Raw genomic sequence first — 18,693 nt, forward strand, 5'->3', positions numbered from 1 at the left:
CGAGTGACCTCCTTGCCCAGAGTGGGGCAGCCTCCAGGGTCTCTGATGGGGTCCTTCTCTCCTGTGCAGCCCCACTCGTCCAAGCATCCTTTTTCGTGGCTGACTGGTGGAGAGGGGTGGGATGTTGCCAAGATGGGGTTTATTGCTGTCGAGGGTACAGGTAGGTAGGAACCCAGGGGTCCCGAAGGCTCATCTTCCCACCCCCACAGCCCCACCGGCGCGGGGAGCCCAGGGGCACATGGCTCTCCTGGAAGCTGCCCGACCTCAGCACTGCTGGGCCTTGGTACTTGAAGGTGAAGTCATCCTCGTGTTGGGTTGAGAAGAAGCGCTGTCTGCCCAGTGGTGGCTCCACGTGGCTATACTTGCACTGTGGAGTCAGGTGGGTAGCCTGGTGGGGCAGCCTGGATGGTGGCTGACCCACCTGGGCCACCCTCTGGTACCTGCACCATCCTAGGAACATCAAAACTCAGTGGGGAGGTAGGCAAAAGGGGCGGCAGTCTGGGCTGACCCGGTAGCTGGATGAGAAACCAGAGGAGGGGCTGGAATGACCCCAAGGACTAGGGTGACTCTGGGAGACCCTGAGCCAACTCTTGGCTTGGTTTTTAAATGTGCTGGTAATACAAAGGTGTCCCTGAGCTGATGATCCTGGCATGACCCTGTTGATGAGCTTGGAATGGTCTTGAGGCTGGGGTGGCAGTTATGATGACCTTGAGCTTGGGTTGACTCGAGAGTGACCCTGTGCAGACTTGCACTAATTCAGAGTCTCAAGTGACAGTAGAAGCATCCTGAGATAACTCTACACTGATCTGGGGGTTTCCCGGTCAGGGAAGTGACCCACCCCTCCCTCACCCGCTGTAGCATCTCCTCAGTCGCGCAGGCCGGAGCTACCCTGTGTGGTTTCAGCATCTTCTGGTTCATGGTTAAAAAATCTGGCTCTGGAGGTTTGGACATGTGGCGGCTGAACTGAGAGGTCGAGGGAGGAGAGGCAGACCCCAGAGGGCAAGGACGTGGAGGGTTAAGAATGGGGTCGGGTTCAGGGGGAAGCCTGGGCAGGTGCTGAAGTTCAGTTGGGAGGCCAGGAGGAGGGAGGAGACAGGAGGGGCGGGGCAAATCCATATTAGTCTTGGGGGTGGGACCAGGCTGGGTTGACTCCTGAGTCAGGGAACCCAGGCAGAGTGTGACACAGGAAAGGCGCGGGGCTGTGGTAGACTCGGTTCGCTACCGTGGGCAGTCCAAGGGGCAGGGATCATGACCACGAGGGGGCGGGGTTGTCTAAAGGCAGAGTTGGGATCTTGGTCGATAGGGTGGGATGTAGTCCTACAGGAGGTGGAGCCAGACCCTGGAAAGGGCGGGGCCATAGCTGTGGCAGGGGCGGGGCTTTCTGTGTGAACGGGGCCTCCCTTACCACTGGTGTCCTCTGGCAGGTTGCTTGGAAGTAAGTGGAGGTTCCGCGCTTTCTGCAGCAGTTGTATGGCACAGGGGTAATAGTCCGTGCCCATGGAGGTCTGGAAGAACTGTCGGAGCAGCTTCGACTCCCCCAGGGTCACGTGGCTCTGCAATTTCTCGTGAGGCACGTGGCGGCTACGTGGGTTGGTTGCCGGTGGCGGCTATAGGACCACATGGCATTTAGGAAGCTCCCGTGTCCGAGATGTCCCAAGGCGAGGTTGGAGGGAAGATCTGGGCACTGTGTGACTTTGGACAGGTCACACCTTCTCTGGGCCCTATTTGATGGCATTGAGTTGCTATGCTCTCATTTAAAGACAGGGTCACGGAAGCTCGGGGTCCTTAAGGGACTTACCTTTCCCTCCAGGAGATCAGCGTACACATGTCAAGCTTACTTCTGCCTCAGGGCCTTTGCATGTTCTATTCACTCTACCTGGGAAGTCCTCTTCCCTGATGAACCCTGCCTCCACCCCCACTTCCAACTGACCTGGCCATAGAAGAAGCTCATGGAGGTGGTGAGGCTGCCTGGGCCCCGGCACCAATTTCCTTCCAGGATGTGTGACTTTGGAGTCCGGTCATGGTGAAGAACAAAAGGCTCCGCCAGGGGCAGAGGAGGCACTGAGCAGCTCTAGGCGGCTGCCGTGGCAGCAAGGGGCAGGACAGCTGGCGGGCTCTCACCTGGTTCCTGGGCACAGGCATGCTCAGCCTCCGCGGTCCTGTCATGGAAGCAGCCATCTCCAGGGTTGATACTCACATAGTGGGTGTGGGCCCAGGCCCGGGTCTTGTCATACCTGCATATGAGGGGGGATCCATCTGGTCTGGGTCCTCAAAACTCCCAGGAAAAGGGCGGGGGGCAGGCTTCCCAGTAGCCAAGCATGTGGTGCTAATGCAGGGAGATTTCACGCGACAGCGGGCCTTGCGGCAGGTGATGGAAGCACAGAATTGTCTTGGCCTTAGGTGGCACCTCACACATGCTGCCGAGAGCCCTTCACCTTGTCTTGGTGGTGGAAGGTCATGGTCTCTTTGTACCTGTCTGGGGGCAGACTCTGGGGCCTGTAGGCTTCTTTCTGCTCTGAACACAGGGGCCCATAGCCCATCTTGAAGTCTCCCAGTGCCACAATGGAGGAGTCCTGTGAGTGGACAGGGATGGGAAGGTCAAGGCCACCCAGCCCCATGACTGCCCTCCCCAGCAGCACTAGCAGCCTTGATTTACCCTCTTACACATCAAGGCAGGTGGGCCCGTCATGGCCTGGAACTGACTCTGATAGGAGGTCCTGTCATCCCATCTCCTGTTGTCCCACTTGAGGGGTGTGGGGCCCCCTGAGGATGGGCAGGATGAGAGAAAATGGGATTAATTCCCTGTGGCCTCTGGCCCCCTGAAATTCAGATTCCTCGTCTGGGAAGGGGACCTGGGCAGCCCTGACTAGTCTAGCCTGGGGCTGTCTGGCAAATACCAAAAATGAAAACTATAGCAGTAACAAGAATAACTACCGAGTATTGAGCCAGGTATCTAAGTTAAGTGCTTTGCACCTCATTTTCGGGACAGGCATCATCCCTGTCCTCCACTTCACAGCCTCCCTGACGCTCAGAGAGGCTACAGATCTCAGAAATTCAGAACCAGAACTGAGTCAGATCCAGGTCTGACAATCAGTCTCTGGACCCAGGCTGGGGAACTCTGACTCATGACGCTGGCCAGCAGTTCCCCTGGAATCACAGAAAATCACAAATGATGTCCACTCTTCACTGAGCGCTCACTCCACGCCAGGTGCACCATGACCTCCGGGCTCTCTGCTTCCCTGTTCCCGGGAAGTGGGGCCTTGTCACCGCACTCACTCCCCTCATCAGAGGTCAACTGCTCAGTTCCTCACTACTAAGACAGCAGGGCTGGGGCAGGGGTGGGACTAGTGGCAGATTTGTCCAACCCCAAACCAGCATTCACGACTTCTGCCCTTCGCACAGCCCCAGAGAGGATTTCAGGGGTTATGCCCATTCTATAGATGCAAAAAGGGAGGCTCAAGGAGGTTCCAGGGTTTCTCTGCCTTGAGCTATTGACCTTTGGTGCTGGATAACTATTGAGGGTGGCTTGTCCAATGCCTGTGGTAGTGTGTTTAGCAGCAACCCAGGCCTCTATCCACTTTCCGCCATTAGCACCCGCTCACCCAGTTATGACAACCAAAACTATCTCCAGACGTTGCCAAATGTCCCCTGGAGGAGGGCACAGAGTCCCCGACCGCTTTGAGAGCCTCTGGGTTGAGCAAATAACGCAGGGAGCCAGGGCAGAGCTCACCGAAGTGCTCGCAGGATGCGCGTGGCTGCGGGCACGCTTCGTAGGGAGGGAAGAGCTCTTGATAAGTCGTTGACGGAATGCGCAACTTGTCTCGGTCACCGGATGGCATCGAATCCCGGTGGAAGATGAGGCGCGCGCCTGGGCTCTGCTCGCTGTCGCGCCCCTGAAGCTCTGGCCAACCGTAGTCAGCGCGCGCGGTAGATAAAAGGGCGCGTCCGTGCGCGTCCTGTTGCAGGTGCAGGTGGCTAGTCTGCGTGATGAATGAACGCGCCCCCTGCGCCCGCTCCCGCTCCCTCGACTGCGTGGGCAGCGACCCAAAGGCACAGTGCGCCTCAGACACTAACTCCTCCCTGGCCCAGCGAGCGTCTTGCTGGAAGAGGGTCGCTCGGGGCGGCGGTGGACACGGCTGAGCGCGCGGGACGTCCGTGTGTGCCGGGAAGTCCCGGTGTGTCGTGGAATCCGTGGCGCCCACGTGTAGCTGCGGGTCCGGCCCCAGATCGAAGTGTGAGGCCTTAAGGAAGTGCAGCTGGGCCCTCGGGCTCGGCAGTGAGGCGTCCGTGGCCATTGCCAGACACCGCCACCTGTGAGGAGTTGGGGATGCGGGACTGAGCAAGGGCCTGCCAGGATCATGCTGTCCGTTACTCCTTGTGTGCCAGGCACTGGGCTTGGCGTTGAGGACAGGGTGAGAATCAGGCGCAGCCCTGGTTCTGCCCCCAGGGAAAGTCAGGCAGGAGTAGTCATTTCTTTGACAGTTTTGCTGCCTGGTTGGCTGGGAGCAGGTCCACAGAAAGGGGCCCATCAGTTAACAAACGGACCAAGAGTACTGACCTTGTGGAGGTGATAAGGGGGCAGGGAGGTGACAGACTGTAATAATATACTATACTATAAAAAAGTACATAATGTAGTACATTACAACATGATTTTATATCATATAATTACATAATTATGGTGAATAAATGAATATAATATATTATATAATATATAACAATGTGAAAACGTCAGTTGCAGCATAAATAGGAGGCGACAGGGGCTGTGGGAACAAAAGCCACCCAGGGCAGGAGGGCGAGGTTCAAGGTGGGAGGGTTGCAGTTTCAAAAAGGAAGAGCTGAGCACAGACCTGCCGAGGGCGGAGAACAGCGCCCCTGGGACAGAGCGCAGTTGTGGGCCCTGAGGCCGGCACAGAGTGGGCAGCGAGGAGAGCCACAGAGTCAACGCTGGCCTTCCTCAGTGGGTCTGATCTCCTTGCCCTCAGCCAGTCATTAAGGCCAGGGCTCCCCACTCCGGGTCTGGGAACCCACTCCTCTCTCTCTCTCTGGCTGTGTCCCGTCTCTGCCACACCCCTCCTGGCTAGTGTTCCTGCCCTCTGAAGCCGTCCTGGCACTATTCCCCTGCACACCTGCCTGACCCCAGGCTGTCAGTGGTTCACATACCTCCACTCGCTTCTCTGACCTTCAGCTCCAGGCTCCCAGTATCCTGTTTAGTCGACTGGGACGTCCTTGCCTTCCTCGGAGCAGAGGTGTCTCCCCCTTGGTCGCCTTGCTCCTGGGAGACCAGGCCCCCCGCCCCGTGCCAGGCACAACCCCTGCTCAGGCTCACTTCCTGCAGGAAGCTCTTTCACAGCTACTTGCTCATGCTGTCCTCTTTAGAAAACATGCATCAAGGATTTGAACAAAACCACAGTTTTTCCATGTCTAAGTTTGTTGCTCTTTTTTAAAAATCATCATTTTGCCCTGGCTGGTGTGGCTCAGTGGACTGAGCACCAGACTGTGAACCAAAGGGTCACTGGTTCAATTCCCAGTTAGGGCACATGCCTGGGTTGCGGGCCAGGTCCCCAGTAGGGGGTGTGAAAAAGGCAACCACACAATGACATTTCTCTCCCTCTCTTTCTCCCTCCCCTCCCCCGCTCTAAAAGTAAATAAAATATTTTTAAAAATCATCATTTTGCCACCTAAAATAGTTGAAGTTGAGAAGATGTCAAGTGGCTTAGGGAAGAATCTGACTGTTGAAATTACTAGCCAGGTCACCTTGGGCTCCTGTGACCTTCAGTTTCCTCATCAGGGATTGAGAAGATAGGGTACGTACCTCGAGCCCAGGCATGGGAACTAACGAGTCTGCAAAAATGCCCTTGGCAGGCACGGCGCTGACCCTCAAGACCCTGTCCCCCTGTCCCCAGTCTCCCAGAAGGTGCTGACATGCTCTTTCCAAAGCTGCCTGTGGGGGCAGGCCAGCCCTGTCCATTGTGACTCAAAGAGCTTCCCCAGACAATGCTGTCACAATGGTCCCCCAGCAACTCTGGGGGCAACTGGGAGGAAAGCAGGGAGCAAGGCCAGAAAATCCTGCCTCCTGGGGTCTCAGGAGCCTTCCAAGTGATTTGGCTTCTTGAAGCCTCCATTTTGTCATCTAGAAAACAGGGCTGGGAGTGGCGATGGATGGCTTTGGAAAGCGGCCAAAAGTGTCTGATGCCATGGGCTGCCAGTGTCTGTTGCTGCCATGCTCCCGGGTGTCCCTCCTCTTCAGCTCCATGAACGTCCCCACACAAGATGGGCGATCTCTCAGAGATTGCTGTGGAGGAACACATCCGGGCTCGTCGCTCACTGCAGCTGGGAAGCCCACACTCCATGGGGAACTGCAGGCATCTCGGGGGGTGTAAAGGGACTCATCAGACTCGGGCTCACCCTGGGTGGCAGGCAAGTTCTGGAGGTGAATGGCGGGATGAAGGCCTGGCAGCGTGAATGCTCTGCTGCCACTTCAAGATGATGAAAACGGCGTGTTTTGTATATTGTATGTATGTTTTACCACAATAAAACATTTTTTAAAGAGAAAGAAGACAAACATGCAGTGAAGATGTAAACAGGTAGTCGACCTGTCTCCACCCGTGAAACCCCGATTGCCTGCTGAATGGGTTCGTTCTTGTTTTCAATTGAGACACAATTGACATGCATGATGGAAGTTTACAGTTTACAACCTAGTTATCTGACGCATTTCCACTGCATTATGATTGCCATTCCAGCTGATTCCTCTGTGGCATCAGGTCATCACCATCTCTTCTATTTTGGGAACAAGATCCAGTCTTTGAGCAAGTTCAATGGCCATGACACAGTTTTGCTGTCCGTCACCGTGTACTGAGTATTGGGCCTCCAGGAGCTACTTATGAGGGGGCCCTGTTTCACTGAATTTAAGCGAGTTGTTGTTTTGTCCATTGAGCCACAGCCCCACCACCTGCTCCCCAGCCCTGAGCCCACCAAGGGCTTCGGCCTGCCAGGCTGATGCAAAGACAGGATGCAGTTCAGTGTGGTCCTGCTGCCTGCTGGGGGAGGGGAGGTCAGATCCCTGAATTGCATCCTGGGTGCTGCAGGAAGCATGGGAGAGAAGTAACTCTTTTACCGAACGTCTTGTTTTTCATCCTGCAATGCAAGGAGTGAATTGGGACTGGAGCTGTGCGGGTAAAGGGGCAGCAGGGACTCGGAGCAGCCGGAAAGAGTGAATGTCTGGCTGCTGCTCCGGTTTGCACAGGCACACATTCTGCCTGTGCTCAAACTGAGAGTGGGCTTGTTTTGTCTTGTTCTACCCCAGTCACTGAGTGGCCTTGTCGGAGGGTAGCATTCTGTGAAATCATTTCTGTCTGGTAGGAGAACCCCAAGGCCTTGCTGTGATTGCCAGGCCAGCTCTCAGCAAGGCCAGCTGTGAACACCTGACCAGCTCCTATCTCTTTCTCAAAGGTCAAATTCAGCTCTAACTAGGCAGTGAAGGACGCTGGGGGGCTGGGCAGTGCCTGCGAGGTTCACTGCTGTGCCCTTGGTGCCTAGAGCAGGGCCTGGCACACAGTAGGCTGTTACAGGGTGGCCAGGGACAGTGCGGGCTCCAGAAAAGGGACCCGGCTGCTTGTGCAGGCTCCAGAAAAGGGACCCGGCTGCTCATGCAGGCTCTACAGCCTGAGTTCCTCTTCCCTCAACAGGCCAAGAGCTTGGCTTAGGTTTTTTTTCTAGTCAGGAACAGTGTCCCCAGTTGAGGGGTGGAGGTACACAACCCCTGCACCCTAGTCTTAATCAAGGAGGGCTGCAGTTGGAGGTGGGGATTAAAGAGTCTCCTGGGATGTTATGTGGAAGGCAGGCTTGGGGTGGCAGGGGATAGGGGCCCAGATAGGAGAGATTAGGGGTTTTCTGAGGAGGGGGCTATGGGCTGGGAAGAACTGAAAGGATCCCAGGGATAGTTTGGTGACTGTTGGGATATAGGCGGAGTGTATATGGAGGGAAAGAGGTGAGCATGATGTCCAGGTCTTCTATGGCTGGGTGGCTGGCTGGCTGTGGGACAGACCTGTGGTAGGGACATGGGAGAGCAAGGTGTTTGGGGTTGATGCTGAAGTCAGTCTAGGACTTGCTGAGTGTGGGGGAATGTCCAGGGGGCACGTGGGGGCAGGAGACAGGTCAGAGTTGGTGAGAGATGGGGAGAGGCCAGTGAAGAGGTGGCTAGGGAAGTTGTGGGAGTGGACACCATCTCCCAGGACAGTGTGGGTGGAGCAGGAGCCGAGCCCTGCAGGCAGTGACACTTACTGAGAACCTGCTTCGTGCCAGGCTGTGTATAGACCTATAGCTGTGACCATGACAGATAAAAATCCCTACCCTGGTGTGGTTCATGTTTTGTTGAGAAAAGACAAGCAACTAGATGAGATCAAGCTGCAAAATTAACGGTGGCATTGGGTAGTGTTAGAAGCTAAGAGAACAGTAAGAGCAGGAAATGCGGGTAGCAAGTGCTCCTCCGGTGTGATGGGGAGGCCCCATGAGAAGATGACGTTTGGGTAAATATGAGGATGAGGTGAGAGAGGGAACCAAGTGTCTATCTGGAGGGACAATGTTCCAGGCAGAGGGAACAGCAAATGCAAAGGTCCTGGGGCAGGATGTGCTGCATCTTTAAGGAACAGGAGCAAGGCAAGTGACTGAAAAGGAGTGACCAAGGCAGGAAGAGTAGAGTAACAGAAGTTGAGATCAAGAAGAGATGTTTTGCAATAGGCAACCAGTCAACGTCATTAGTTATTAGGAAAAGGCAAAACACAACTACAGTGAAATACCACCTCACACCCAGTAGGATGACTATAATAATTTTTCAAAAGCAAAATATAAGTGTTGGCAAGAATGGAGAGAATTTTGTACATTATTGGTGGGAATGTAAAATGGTACAGCCACTCTGGAAAACTGCCTTTTGACTTTTCCTCAAAAAGTCAAACCCACAGTTGCCACACGATCTAGTAATTCCACTCTTAGGTCTCCACCTGAAGGAGGTGAAAGGAAGAACTCACACATACACACTCCTGTTCACCACAGCATTATCCACACCTGCCCAAAACTGGAAATGACGTCCATAAGCCAAGGAATAAGCAAAACGTGGTGCATCCACATGACGGGAGATCACTCAGTCTGGAGAGGAGTGAAGTACTGACTGAGACAAGCTCCGATGTGACTGTACCTCAAAAACGCGGCTCAGTGAGAGGAGCCTGACACAAGTGTTCATGGCTGCATGACTCCATTTATGCGGAATGCCCAGAACAGGCAAACCTGATGATGGACCCTGGATGGCGGTCTCCAGGAGCTGGGGGAGGGAAGAATAAGAGTGACTGCTTGAGTGACAGGGGCTCCTTTGAGGGTGATGACAATGCTTTGAAGTTAGAAAGGAGTGATTCACAACCCATGAATATAGTAAGTGCTCCTGAATTGTACATTTAAAAATAGTGAATTTTACCACAATTTTTTAAAAAGTAAACAGGTCGTGTTAACTTAAAAAAAACTTATTTGACTTTTTGACGAGACCATACATGTATATTGCACAAAATTCAAAAGCTACAACGTGCTACAAATGTGAAAATTTGATTTCCTTCTCAGCAGCAGTTACCCTCTCTGCAGTGACTCCATGACCGGGTTTTGTCTGTTCTAGGGGTCTGTGCACTTCCTCAACTTTCTAAAAATGCCTTATGTCCTGGCTGGTATAGCTCAGTGGATTGAGCATGGGCCTGCAAAGCAAAGGGCCTGCGAAGCAAAGAGGGCTCATACCTGGGTTGTGGACCAGGTCCCCAGTGGGGGGCGCACGGGAGGCAACCACACATTGATGTTTCTCATCATCTTTCTCCTTCCTTTCCCCTCTCTCTAAAAATAAAATATAAAATCTTTAAAAAATAAAAAAATAAAAAAATAAAAAATAAAAATGCCTTATATATTACAACAGCCACATATGTTCACTATACAGAAGCAGAAGATGCAAAAAGGGTGAAACAGAAATTAAAAAGAAATCTGTCTCCGCCCTGGCGGGGTACTCAGTTGGTTCCAGGGTCCTCCCCGAACGCCAAGGTTGTGGGTTCAATCTCTGGTCAGGGCACATATAAGAAGTAACCAATGAATGCGTAAGCAAGTGGAACAAGTCGATGTTTTTCTCCCTTCCCCTCTCTAAAATTAATAAACAGAAATTAAAAATAAACAAAAACCTCTCCTTGAATCCGAACAGTTGGTGATTTTGCTTGGAATATGTATATATTTTTTAATTAATTTACTTTTTTGTGTGGGTAGTTAGGGGTTGGTTAACTTTATGGGTGGTTTACTGAAAACAGAAGCTGCGGCGGCGCCGTCACGGGCGCTCTCCCACGGGCAGAAGGCAGCGGTTTCCCAGGGCTGTCCGGGTGCACAAGACTGCGGACGCGCGCGTCGTACCTGCAGCAGACAAAGAAACCGCGGGGCGGGGGGCAAAGGATGGCCACCGCCCTGCGCAGAACGTCACAGGGGCGGGGCCTCATGTCAGGCCCGCCCCCTGCGCGGCGCGGTGACGTCACAGCGAAGTTGCCATGGTGGGGCTGACCGGCCTGGCTGCGGCGCTGGAGTCGTACCGAGGCCGGGACCGTCTGGTGAGGCTGGGGCTGAGCGCCGCCCGAGGCCCCGGAATCGGGCCAAAGCTCAGAGACCGGGAAACCAAGGCCAGAGAGGGGTTGGGGTCGCTCAGGCTCCCCCATGGCAGAGGTCCCGGCCAAGCTGGCTCCAGCCTGGTCCCCTAGTGGTGGACATTCAGGTTGTGCCGGCCAGCATTCACAGTGGCAACAACCAGGCTTTCACGTTTGGACTTTCGGGATCCTGAAATAGGGCACTGGGTTGTCCCAAACAGTCTCATGAGGATTTAGGATGATGCGGGCCACACCTTATGGCTGGACGTTTAGGTTGCAACCAAATCCCCTTTAGTTGGGCATATATGTTGTCCCCAACAACAGCCTGGCTGGACATTTACATGCCGTCCAGATCCCCAGGTGTGGGCACTCGGGGTCTGACTAGGCCACTGTAGTTGGTCCCTGGGTTATGTTGAACAAAATAGGGTTTTGCAGGTGTTCCCCTTATATTCGGATGTTTATTTTCTGACCACATCCCCTCTGGCTGGGTATTTAGGTGGTTCCATGCAAGATGGACTCTCAGCTCCTCCTAACCAGTCTCTAACACAGCCATTTAGTTTATATCAGGGTATGTACTGCTGGCTGGGCAGTTAGGTTCCAACCTAGGCATTCTGGTTTTAACATCCCACCCCCGCCGAGTTGCCAAATTGGACATTTAAATCGCAGTGTTTTGCTGTTCCAAAGGGGCAGAACAGGATTCACAAGTGAAAACAGTATGAAGAAAAAAGAAAATTAAAAAAAAAACAGGAAAAAGCAATTTCTGAAAAGGAGAGGAAATTAAGATAGAAGGGTAGTGAAGTTGACCCAGTTCACAATACTGAAATCACCCAATGAGCGGGTTCCTTCTCACTAAAATTATTTAAGCGAATGATCGTTTGTCCACTGGACTGAAGCTGGATCATGTCCGCACTTCCCAACCAGTGGTGGGTGTTGGTCCAGCCTGGTAGATGCAAATATACATTGCTGTCTGGTCCTCTTGCCAGCCGGGAAGAGGACTCAGGAGGTGGGAAATGGGGTTTCCTTTTCACATCTCCATCACATCTGTCTCCAGAGTCTGTGCCCCTCCATGATGAGTGCCAGCACTTCATTAGAGTGTCCACAGTGCCTTCTGGACAATGACACCATATTTTTCCATTTGTCCTACATGTTTCTTTTTACAGTTAAAGCTTTTATTAAAATCTTGTTGATTTAGACTCTTCTGCCTGCTCGCCCCCTGGGCCCACGCCCAGGCAGGTGGTCAGGGCCAGTCCAGGAGCTGGCCATGCTAACGGTTTTTGCTTTCCCACAGATCCGGACCCTGGGGTACTGCAGCCAGCTGGTTGGTGGGGTTCTGGTGGGATACTGTCCGGCCAGGTCAGAAGTGGGGACGCGCCTGCTGGTACTGTCCTCCCAGTTCAGCCACTGTAGGACCATCCTTCGGCTCTTCGATGACCTGGCCATGTTCGCATGCACCACGCAGTATGGCCTGGGGGCCAAGGTAACGGGGCACTGGGCTGTAGGGGCTTGTCTGCCAGCCACAGTGTGAACAGTTTCTTGTTTGAAAAATATTTTATTATTTCTTTTTAGAGAGAGGGGATGGGAGAGAGAAAGAGAAACATTGATGTACAAGAGAAACATCGATAGGTTGCCTGGTTGCCTCTTGAGCGCCCCCTACTGGGCGACCCAGCCCGAAACCCAGGCATGTGTCTTGACTGGGAATGGAACCAGCAACCTTTTGGCCTGCAGGACAGCGCTCAGTCCACTGAGCCACACCAGCCAGAGTGTATTCTTTCAATTTTACTTTCTTTTTTGTAATAAGACGTTCTTAACTTATTTTTTTTAAAACTAATATGTTCACACATTCTTAAAGACTATATTATTAAAAATATAATGATTCCCCAGCCCCCAGTTTTCCTCCTCAGAGGCAGCCACTGTCATCAGCTTCCTGCGTTTCCTTCCTGAACAATCCTGTGTACCCTCACGGCAAATACATTTTTTAAATGTAAATAGTTGCGCCACTGACACTCTCTGGCCACTTGCTTTTTTCACTCAACAGTATAACTTAGAGACAGTCCATGTCAGTCCAAAACAGTCCCTCCCTCTCAATGGTCAGGCTTGTAGCACTGCTGTGTGCTCGTAGCACTGCAGCGATTGGTTCCGCCAGCCCCCCGCTGTCAGACATGTAAGCTGTTTATAATATTTGTGGGGAAAGCAGTACTGCCTCACTCCACAGGAGTGCCAGTACATCTGTGCTCCTTTTAGGGGGGCAAATTTGTCTCCCAAGGGGACACTGCCCTCCCAGGGGTACCCTCTCTGAGCCACTGGATGCTCAGGTGCCTGTTTCCCCTCAGTGCCCATGGCCTGCCTGATCATCCAAAATCCAGGTGTTTACCTGGACCTTCCTCCTGGTTTGACACCCACCTCCTATCCTCTTACTTGGTCAGGGCATACTTTTCGTGCATCCTTGCAGGGCCCCCACCCCAAACGTCTCCTCTTCGAGGACTCCCCTGAGTCCCAGGCAAGGGATCGGGGGCCTGCTCTTTGTATACCTCTTGACCAGAACAAGAGCCCCTTTTGTTGATCCTGTGTTTCTGTGTCTTGGTCTCCCTGCCCTGATGAGTATCTTCTCCCTGCACAGTTCTGGGGCTGCGCCTGATTGAAGAAGGCCTGGAGGGGCTTGGCCCTGAGGGGGTGGGTGGGGATAGCAGCCCCAGGGATCAGGTTTCTGCAGCTTCCATTGGGCCTGCTTGGCTGGGTGCAGGGGGTGTGGTTCAGAACTTAGGGTTGGCGGGTGGGGGTTCTGTTGTTCAACAGGGCAGGTGGCACTCGCCCCCAGCACCTCAGTTTGCCTGTTTGCCAGGGTGGTGACCACCCGCTTCTGCTTTGCGGGGGGGGGGGGGGGGTGATCCATGCAGCTGGTGTTTCCACTCGGCTCAGCTCTGCCCTGTTGGGCTGCTCTGCAGGCAGCCTGCCCTGCCGTCTCTTGGTCCTTCACCAGAGGGCCTGGCCTGGAGACCCCTGGGTGGGACCTGGAAGCCTGTGGCAGGTCAGCAAGACTCTGAGGCAGGGTGTCCCAAGTTGTGGTATGCATGAATTATCTGGAAACTTAAACAAATTTAAGTTTTTTTTTTTTGTCATAGCCTGGGTCCCTAATGTGGGCAGTGGGTGGGTCTGCCCCCAGGTGCATCACCCTGTCTTTCCTGGTCCTGTAGGAGGAAGACGTCTTGGTTCGCTGCTTATCTGTCCTGGGTAACCTAGCCGACCAGCTGTACTACCCCTGCGAGCACATCGCTTGGGCCGCTGACACCAAGATACTCCCTGTGGACTCTGCTCGGTGGTGGGTGCTGAGCACCGCCTTCTGGGGCCTCTCCCTGCTGCTGGGGATTGCCAGGTGAGCCCTGTGGCAGCCCCCTGCAGGCCGGAAGGGTGCAGTGCGGTCTCTTGGTCCTGTGGACGGACAGGCTGCAGTTGGGTGGGTTTTTGCCATCCCTGCTTTTCCTCCTGTGTGGCTACCTCCCTGTAGGTGACTCTATCATGTCGCCACACTCTTTGCTTTAAATGACACAGACTGATTATCTCACAGTCTAAAGGTCGAAGTCCAAACTTGATGCACTGGGCAGCTGTCGAGGTGTGGGCAGGGCTGCGGCCCTTCCGGAGGCTCCAGGGGACAGCATGTGCTGTCTTTTCCAGCTTCTGGGGTTCCTTCCCATATCGAGCTCGGGGCCCTGTCCTCTGTCTTTGAAGCACATCACTCCAGCCCCTGCCTCTGTGACATCTCCTCCTCTGACCCTGACCCTCCTGCCTCTCTCCCACGAGGACCCTTGTAATGACACTGGGCCCACCTGGGTTATCTCCCGTCTCAAGACCCTTAACTCAGTCTCACCTGCAGAGTCCTTTTTGCCACATAAGGGAACACACTCACAGGGCCTGGGGAGTAGGATATGGGCACCCTGGGGGCTGTGACTGCCCGCTGGGCCCAGGAAGCAGTACCTTGGTGGCCACACAGAAGCGTCTGGCTGTCACCCTGGGCCTCTGAGTCCTGCTTGCATTGTCGGCAAAAAGCCCAGATAAAGCAGCCAAGAGCTTCCCGGCTGGCTGTATGCTTCCCAAACTGTAAGGTGTCTAGAACTTTAAACTGATGGTTTCCTCCCAAACGTTTTCCTCTCTGCAAGTTCGCTGAGTGGGTTAGTTCAGAGTCCCTTGCCCCAGAAAGCACAGGGGTGAAGGGCCTCCGGTGGCAGAATTTCATAAAGTGAAATTCCCTTGAGTCTCTGAAGGGAGGTGGGTGACCCCTGACTGTGGGGTGGGGTAGAGGTGGAGGTGGGCAGTGCCCACTCCTGCTGTCCCTTGTCCCTGGGCTAGACAGTGACATTCAGTAGTCCTTGCTTTCCCTGTTACAGATGTCCTGATGATATGGGCATGCTCATCACAGACAGTCTGGAAAATGAACACACCCAAAGTGGAAATTCAGATCACCTACAAGCCAGAGATCCCCTCTGTTTATACTCTGACAACTCTTCCAGCCTGTGACCTCACACTATGAGGACCCCTTGCTACTTGCTCTGGTCTCGTTTCACGGACAGGGCTTCTTCTCGGTTTGACCTCCCCTGGTGGTCACGGTCACTGTGTCTGCTGACCTTTTGATATCCTTGGGGACTCTAACTGGGGCCTGGGCTGGATACTCCCGAGGCTGCAGCTCCCAGGGGTCCTTGTGACCTCTGGTGGCAGGAGAGCCGCCATTCCTGTAGCAGGGGCAGTCTTGATCCCGTCCGTTTTAGAAAACAGACTTTATTTTAGAGCTGTTGTAGCCTCACAGCAAGACTGAGCTGGAGGAGAGCTCGCCCCTGCCCCCCACCCCACGTGTGTACCCCGCCCCATGCATGGGCTGTCAGTGCGACCTGAGAGCAAGGCTTTGTTGTGGTCAGAGAGCTCACATGGTCGCGTCAGCATCACCGCAAGTCCATGGGCTGCGTTTGAGGCCGCTCTTTCACATGTCTGGTGGGTTTGGACAAACGTAGTGTGATGCATACCGGCCACTGCCTCCATGGGGTGGTGATCACATGGGGTGGTGTCACCGGCTGTGCCTGCCCTATGACTGCTTATCTTCAGAGAGTGCGGCTCTCTGTGCTGTCCATGGGGGTGTGGGCGTGTGGAGCCTGCATGCTTCTCGTGGCCCTGCGTCCTCCAGGCCTCTGGTGCCAACGAGTTCCCTGGGAGGTCGTCGAAATGCAGGTACCTGGAGTCCAGGGCCCAGAGGTCCTAATGCCACTGGTTTGGGGACCTAGGACCCAGACCCCGGGTTTTGCCTCAGTGCCCCAGGTGGCTCTGATGCAGATCCACTTACCTCAATGCAGGTGCTGCCCTGGGTCCCATACTCTGGGGACATGGCATCTGGATGGGCTCATGGTTGCTGGGGAAATGTGACCAGACCCTGGCCCTCCCAGTCCTGAGGTCTGGTTGGAGTCAGCCCTCCAACTGGCAGGACTGGTCATGTCTGCTCATCCTCCTGCCCCCCCGCCCAGGCTGCAGTGTGCAGGGGCCAGGCACAGTGGCCTGGGTGGGTAAGCTGTAGGGTCCAGGAGCCCTTGGAGTCCAGAAGTGTGTCAGACTCATCACAGGCAGGTTGTCTGGGGCCACTTACTGCAGAGCTCAGCATGGTCATGGGTAACTTGTGGCTGCCTTGGCAGGAGGCAGGCGCAGAGCCTCACTTGGGGCTAGTGCTGGGGACTGAACCCCCGCGCCCCCACCCTGCTCCACTGGCTGCTCTGGCAGGGCGGGCTCCCACTCTTGTTGGGTGTTCCAGGTCCCTGTGGATGGTCCTGAAGCTGAGACAGCGGCTGAGGAGCCCCACACTGGCCTTCATCAGGTATTTCATCCAGGAGAAAGGCTGACTTTCCCTCCCCCAGGCCCAGGGGGTTTCCCAGCCCTGGGAGGGGGTGCTGAGTCGCCAGCAATTATCAGCCCCACAGCTGCACAGGGCCCAGGCTGGGATGTGGTGGGTCACCAGCCTCCCGGCAGCCTCCAGAGGATAGCAGGACTCTTACACACGGGAAAAGGAGGCTTGCTTGAGGCCCCGTCAGCAGGAGACGGCAGAGCCAGGACTGCAGGCTGAGTCTGCCTAGTTGTGTGCCCAGCAGAGGACCACAACCACTGTTCACTGTCCTAGCAGGGAAAGAGCTATGCCTGGAATCTGCCCAACACCCCACGCCCACCCCCTACCTGGTTCTGGGAGGTCGGGAGGACAGGTGTGGATTCAGGACTCCTTGCGGGCCCAGGCTCCCTCTAGGGGGTGATGGGGCCTCCTCCTGGCTCACAGGCAGGGTGTGTGGTCACTTCTCCCCTGCCCATTACGGAGAACATGGGCACTATCCCTGAAGGACTCCTCTTTGAACCCACAGCCAGCTGCCCCGGAGCCAGCGGAGGGCCATGCGGGCCCAGATGCAGTCTGAACTGCTGACCATCCTGAGCAACCTGGCTGACCTGGCCAATGCCGTGCACTGGCTGCCCCCAGGCATCCTGTGGGCAGGCCGCTTCCCCACATGGCTGGTGGGCCTCCTGGGCACCATCTCCTCCCTCCTCAGCGTGTACCAGGCCATCCAGGCCAGTGGCTGGGCTGACCCCGCTACCTCCTGACATGGCCCGGGGACTTGTGGACACAGCTGGAACCCCAATGGAGGGGCCCTTCCCACAGAGCAATCACCTGGGCTGGGGCTGAGTCTGTAACTGAGCAAATCAAGGTCAGGTGTGGGGAGATGCTGCCCAGAAAACAGGGAGCGGCCCTGGGGCACATGCCCACAGTGGGGCAGGATGTGGGCCAAAGGTGAGGTCCCTCAGGTGCTAGGGGCCTGGTCCTTTCCACCCAGGCCTGGCCTTTTGTGGAGGTGTGTCTCAGGGCCAGAGCAGAGGACCCCGGGGCTCCCACGCAGGGGATAAGGCCACAGTGGGCCTCAGCAGAGCCTCACTTCCATCCCTGCATCCTGCATTCAAATAAAGACAAGCAGGGAACCAGGACCAAAATGGGAATGAGTTGACAGTGTGGTGTTGGGGCTGGTGGGTCCTCTCCTAAAAGCAGCTTCTGGCCCCCTCCATCCCCAGGTCTGCTCACTTCTGTGCCTCCTCCCCCTGCTGGGGGGCACCTGTGCCTTATTTGAGGGAGGGTGTGCAGGGGCCACCTCTGGGTGTGGTAGCCAGTGGGCACACACACCTCCTGAGCCACCTCCGGCTGGTGGGTCCTATCAGACTCCGCCAGCACAGCCTGCTGCTCCTGAGCAGCCCTCTCCCATAAGGACCGGCCACTCTCCTGCAGTCACCTGCACCCAAACCCATGCAATGCCGGAGCTGCAGCCTGCCAGGCCCAGCCCACACCACACCCTTTCCCTCCTGGGCGTCCTGAGATGCCTGCCGTGGCTGAAGCAGTGGACACTTAGCTATAGCTTGGAGGAGGGCCTCTGTCCACTCAGGGCCAGCCTGAGCATGCCATGGGTTCCCAGCTGGGGCCAAACAGTGCAGGCCAGTATCTCCACCTCAGGGCGGCGGCGGTGGTGGGTGCCCTGGTTTCCAGTCACGCAGGCTGCTGCCTGCGAGTGACGTTCATAGAGGGTGGTGGCCCATGTGTGCCTGATCTTGACATGTCCTTGGATCCTCCACTCCCTGGTCCCAGCGGGGAAGGGGACTGGGTGCAACCTCCTGTCCCCAAGAGCCTGGAAGACCTGATGAGACCTCTGTCTGCAGCTAGCCAGCCAGTTCTCCAATAGGGCGGGCGGGTGGCTAGGAGCAGCGGGGGTGGAGGGCCACCCGGACACATGGGTGCAGGAGAAAGCCCACCCTGCCCTTGGGCCAAGCTCCCTCTGGACTAGGGCACCAGCCCACCTGGGCCGGCCTTCCCTTCTAAGCTGTGGAAACGGCACAGTGGCGTGTCCAGCACAGGACACACCAGTGAAATGGAAGAGGGTGTCCGAGCAGCGCCTGCCCGCCCGCCTGGGGACTCAGGGAGATGCCTGCCCGTGTGGCATGGCCATGGTTGTGGGGAGGCCATGTGAGCACCCGGGTGTGCGGTACACAGGTTGGG

The 18,693-nt window shown here is 55.4% G+C and overlaps 2 protein-coding genes across 2 annotated transcripts; one reads left to right on the forward strand and one right to left on the reverse strand.

Annotated features, from left to right (window-relative positions):
* Nucleotides 1–139: 139 nt before the first annotated feature.
* On the reverse strand, nt 140–4,295 carry TEX45 (testis expressed 45). Its single transcript, XM_045830166.1, has 8 exons — nt 3,731–4,295; nt 2,657–2,763; nt 2,473–2,573; nt 2,122–2,234; nt 1,931–2,061; nt 1,406–1,607; nt 850–935; nt 140–367 (listed from the first exon to the last, which is right to left on the reverse strand). Exons 1-8 carry the CDS (start codon nt 4,293–4,295, stop codon nt 140–142), a joined length of 1,533 nt encoding a protein of 510 aa, XP_045686122.1.
* A 6,230-nt stretch (nt 4,296–10,525) lies between these two features.
* On the forward strand, nt 10,526–17,648 carry PEX11G (peroxisomal biogenesis factor 11 gamma). The gene is made up of 5 exons (XM_045830187.1): nt 10,526–10,613; nt 11,935–12,123; nt 13,838–14,016; nt 16,429–16,491; nt 17,024–17,648. Exons 1-5 carry the CDS (start codon nt 10,554–10,556, stop codon nt 17,256–17,258), a joined length of 726 nt encoding a protein of 241 aa, XP_045686143.1. The 5' UTR covers nt 10,526–10,553; the 3' UTR covers nt 17,259–17,648.
* Nucleotides 17,649–18,693: the final 1,045 nt, after the last annotated feature.

This window comes from Phyllostomus hastatus, unplaced genomic scaffold, assembly GCF_019186645.2.
Source record: "Phyllostomus hastatus isolate PE091 unplaced genomic scaffold, TTU_PhHast_1.1 phas_contig_150, whole genome shotgun sequence".
Lineage (NCBI taxonomy): Eukaryota > Metazoa > Chordata > Mammalia > Chiroptera > Phyllostomidae > Phyllostomus > Phyllostomus hastatus.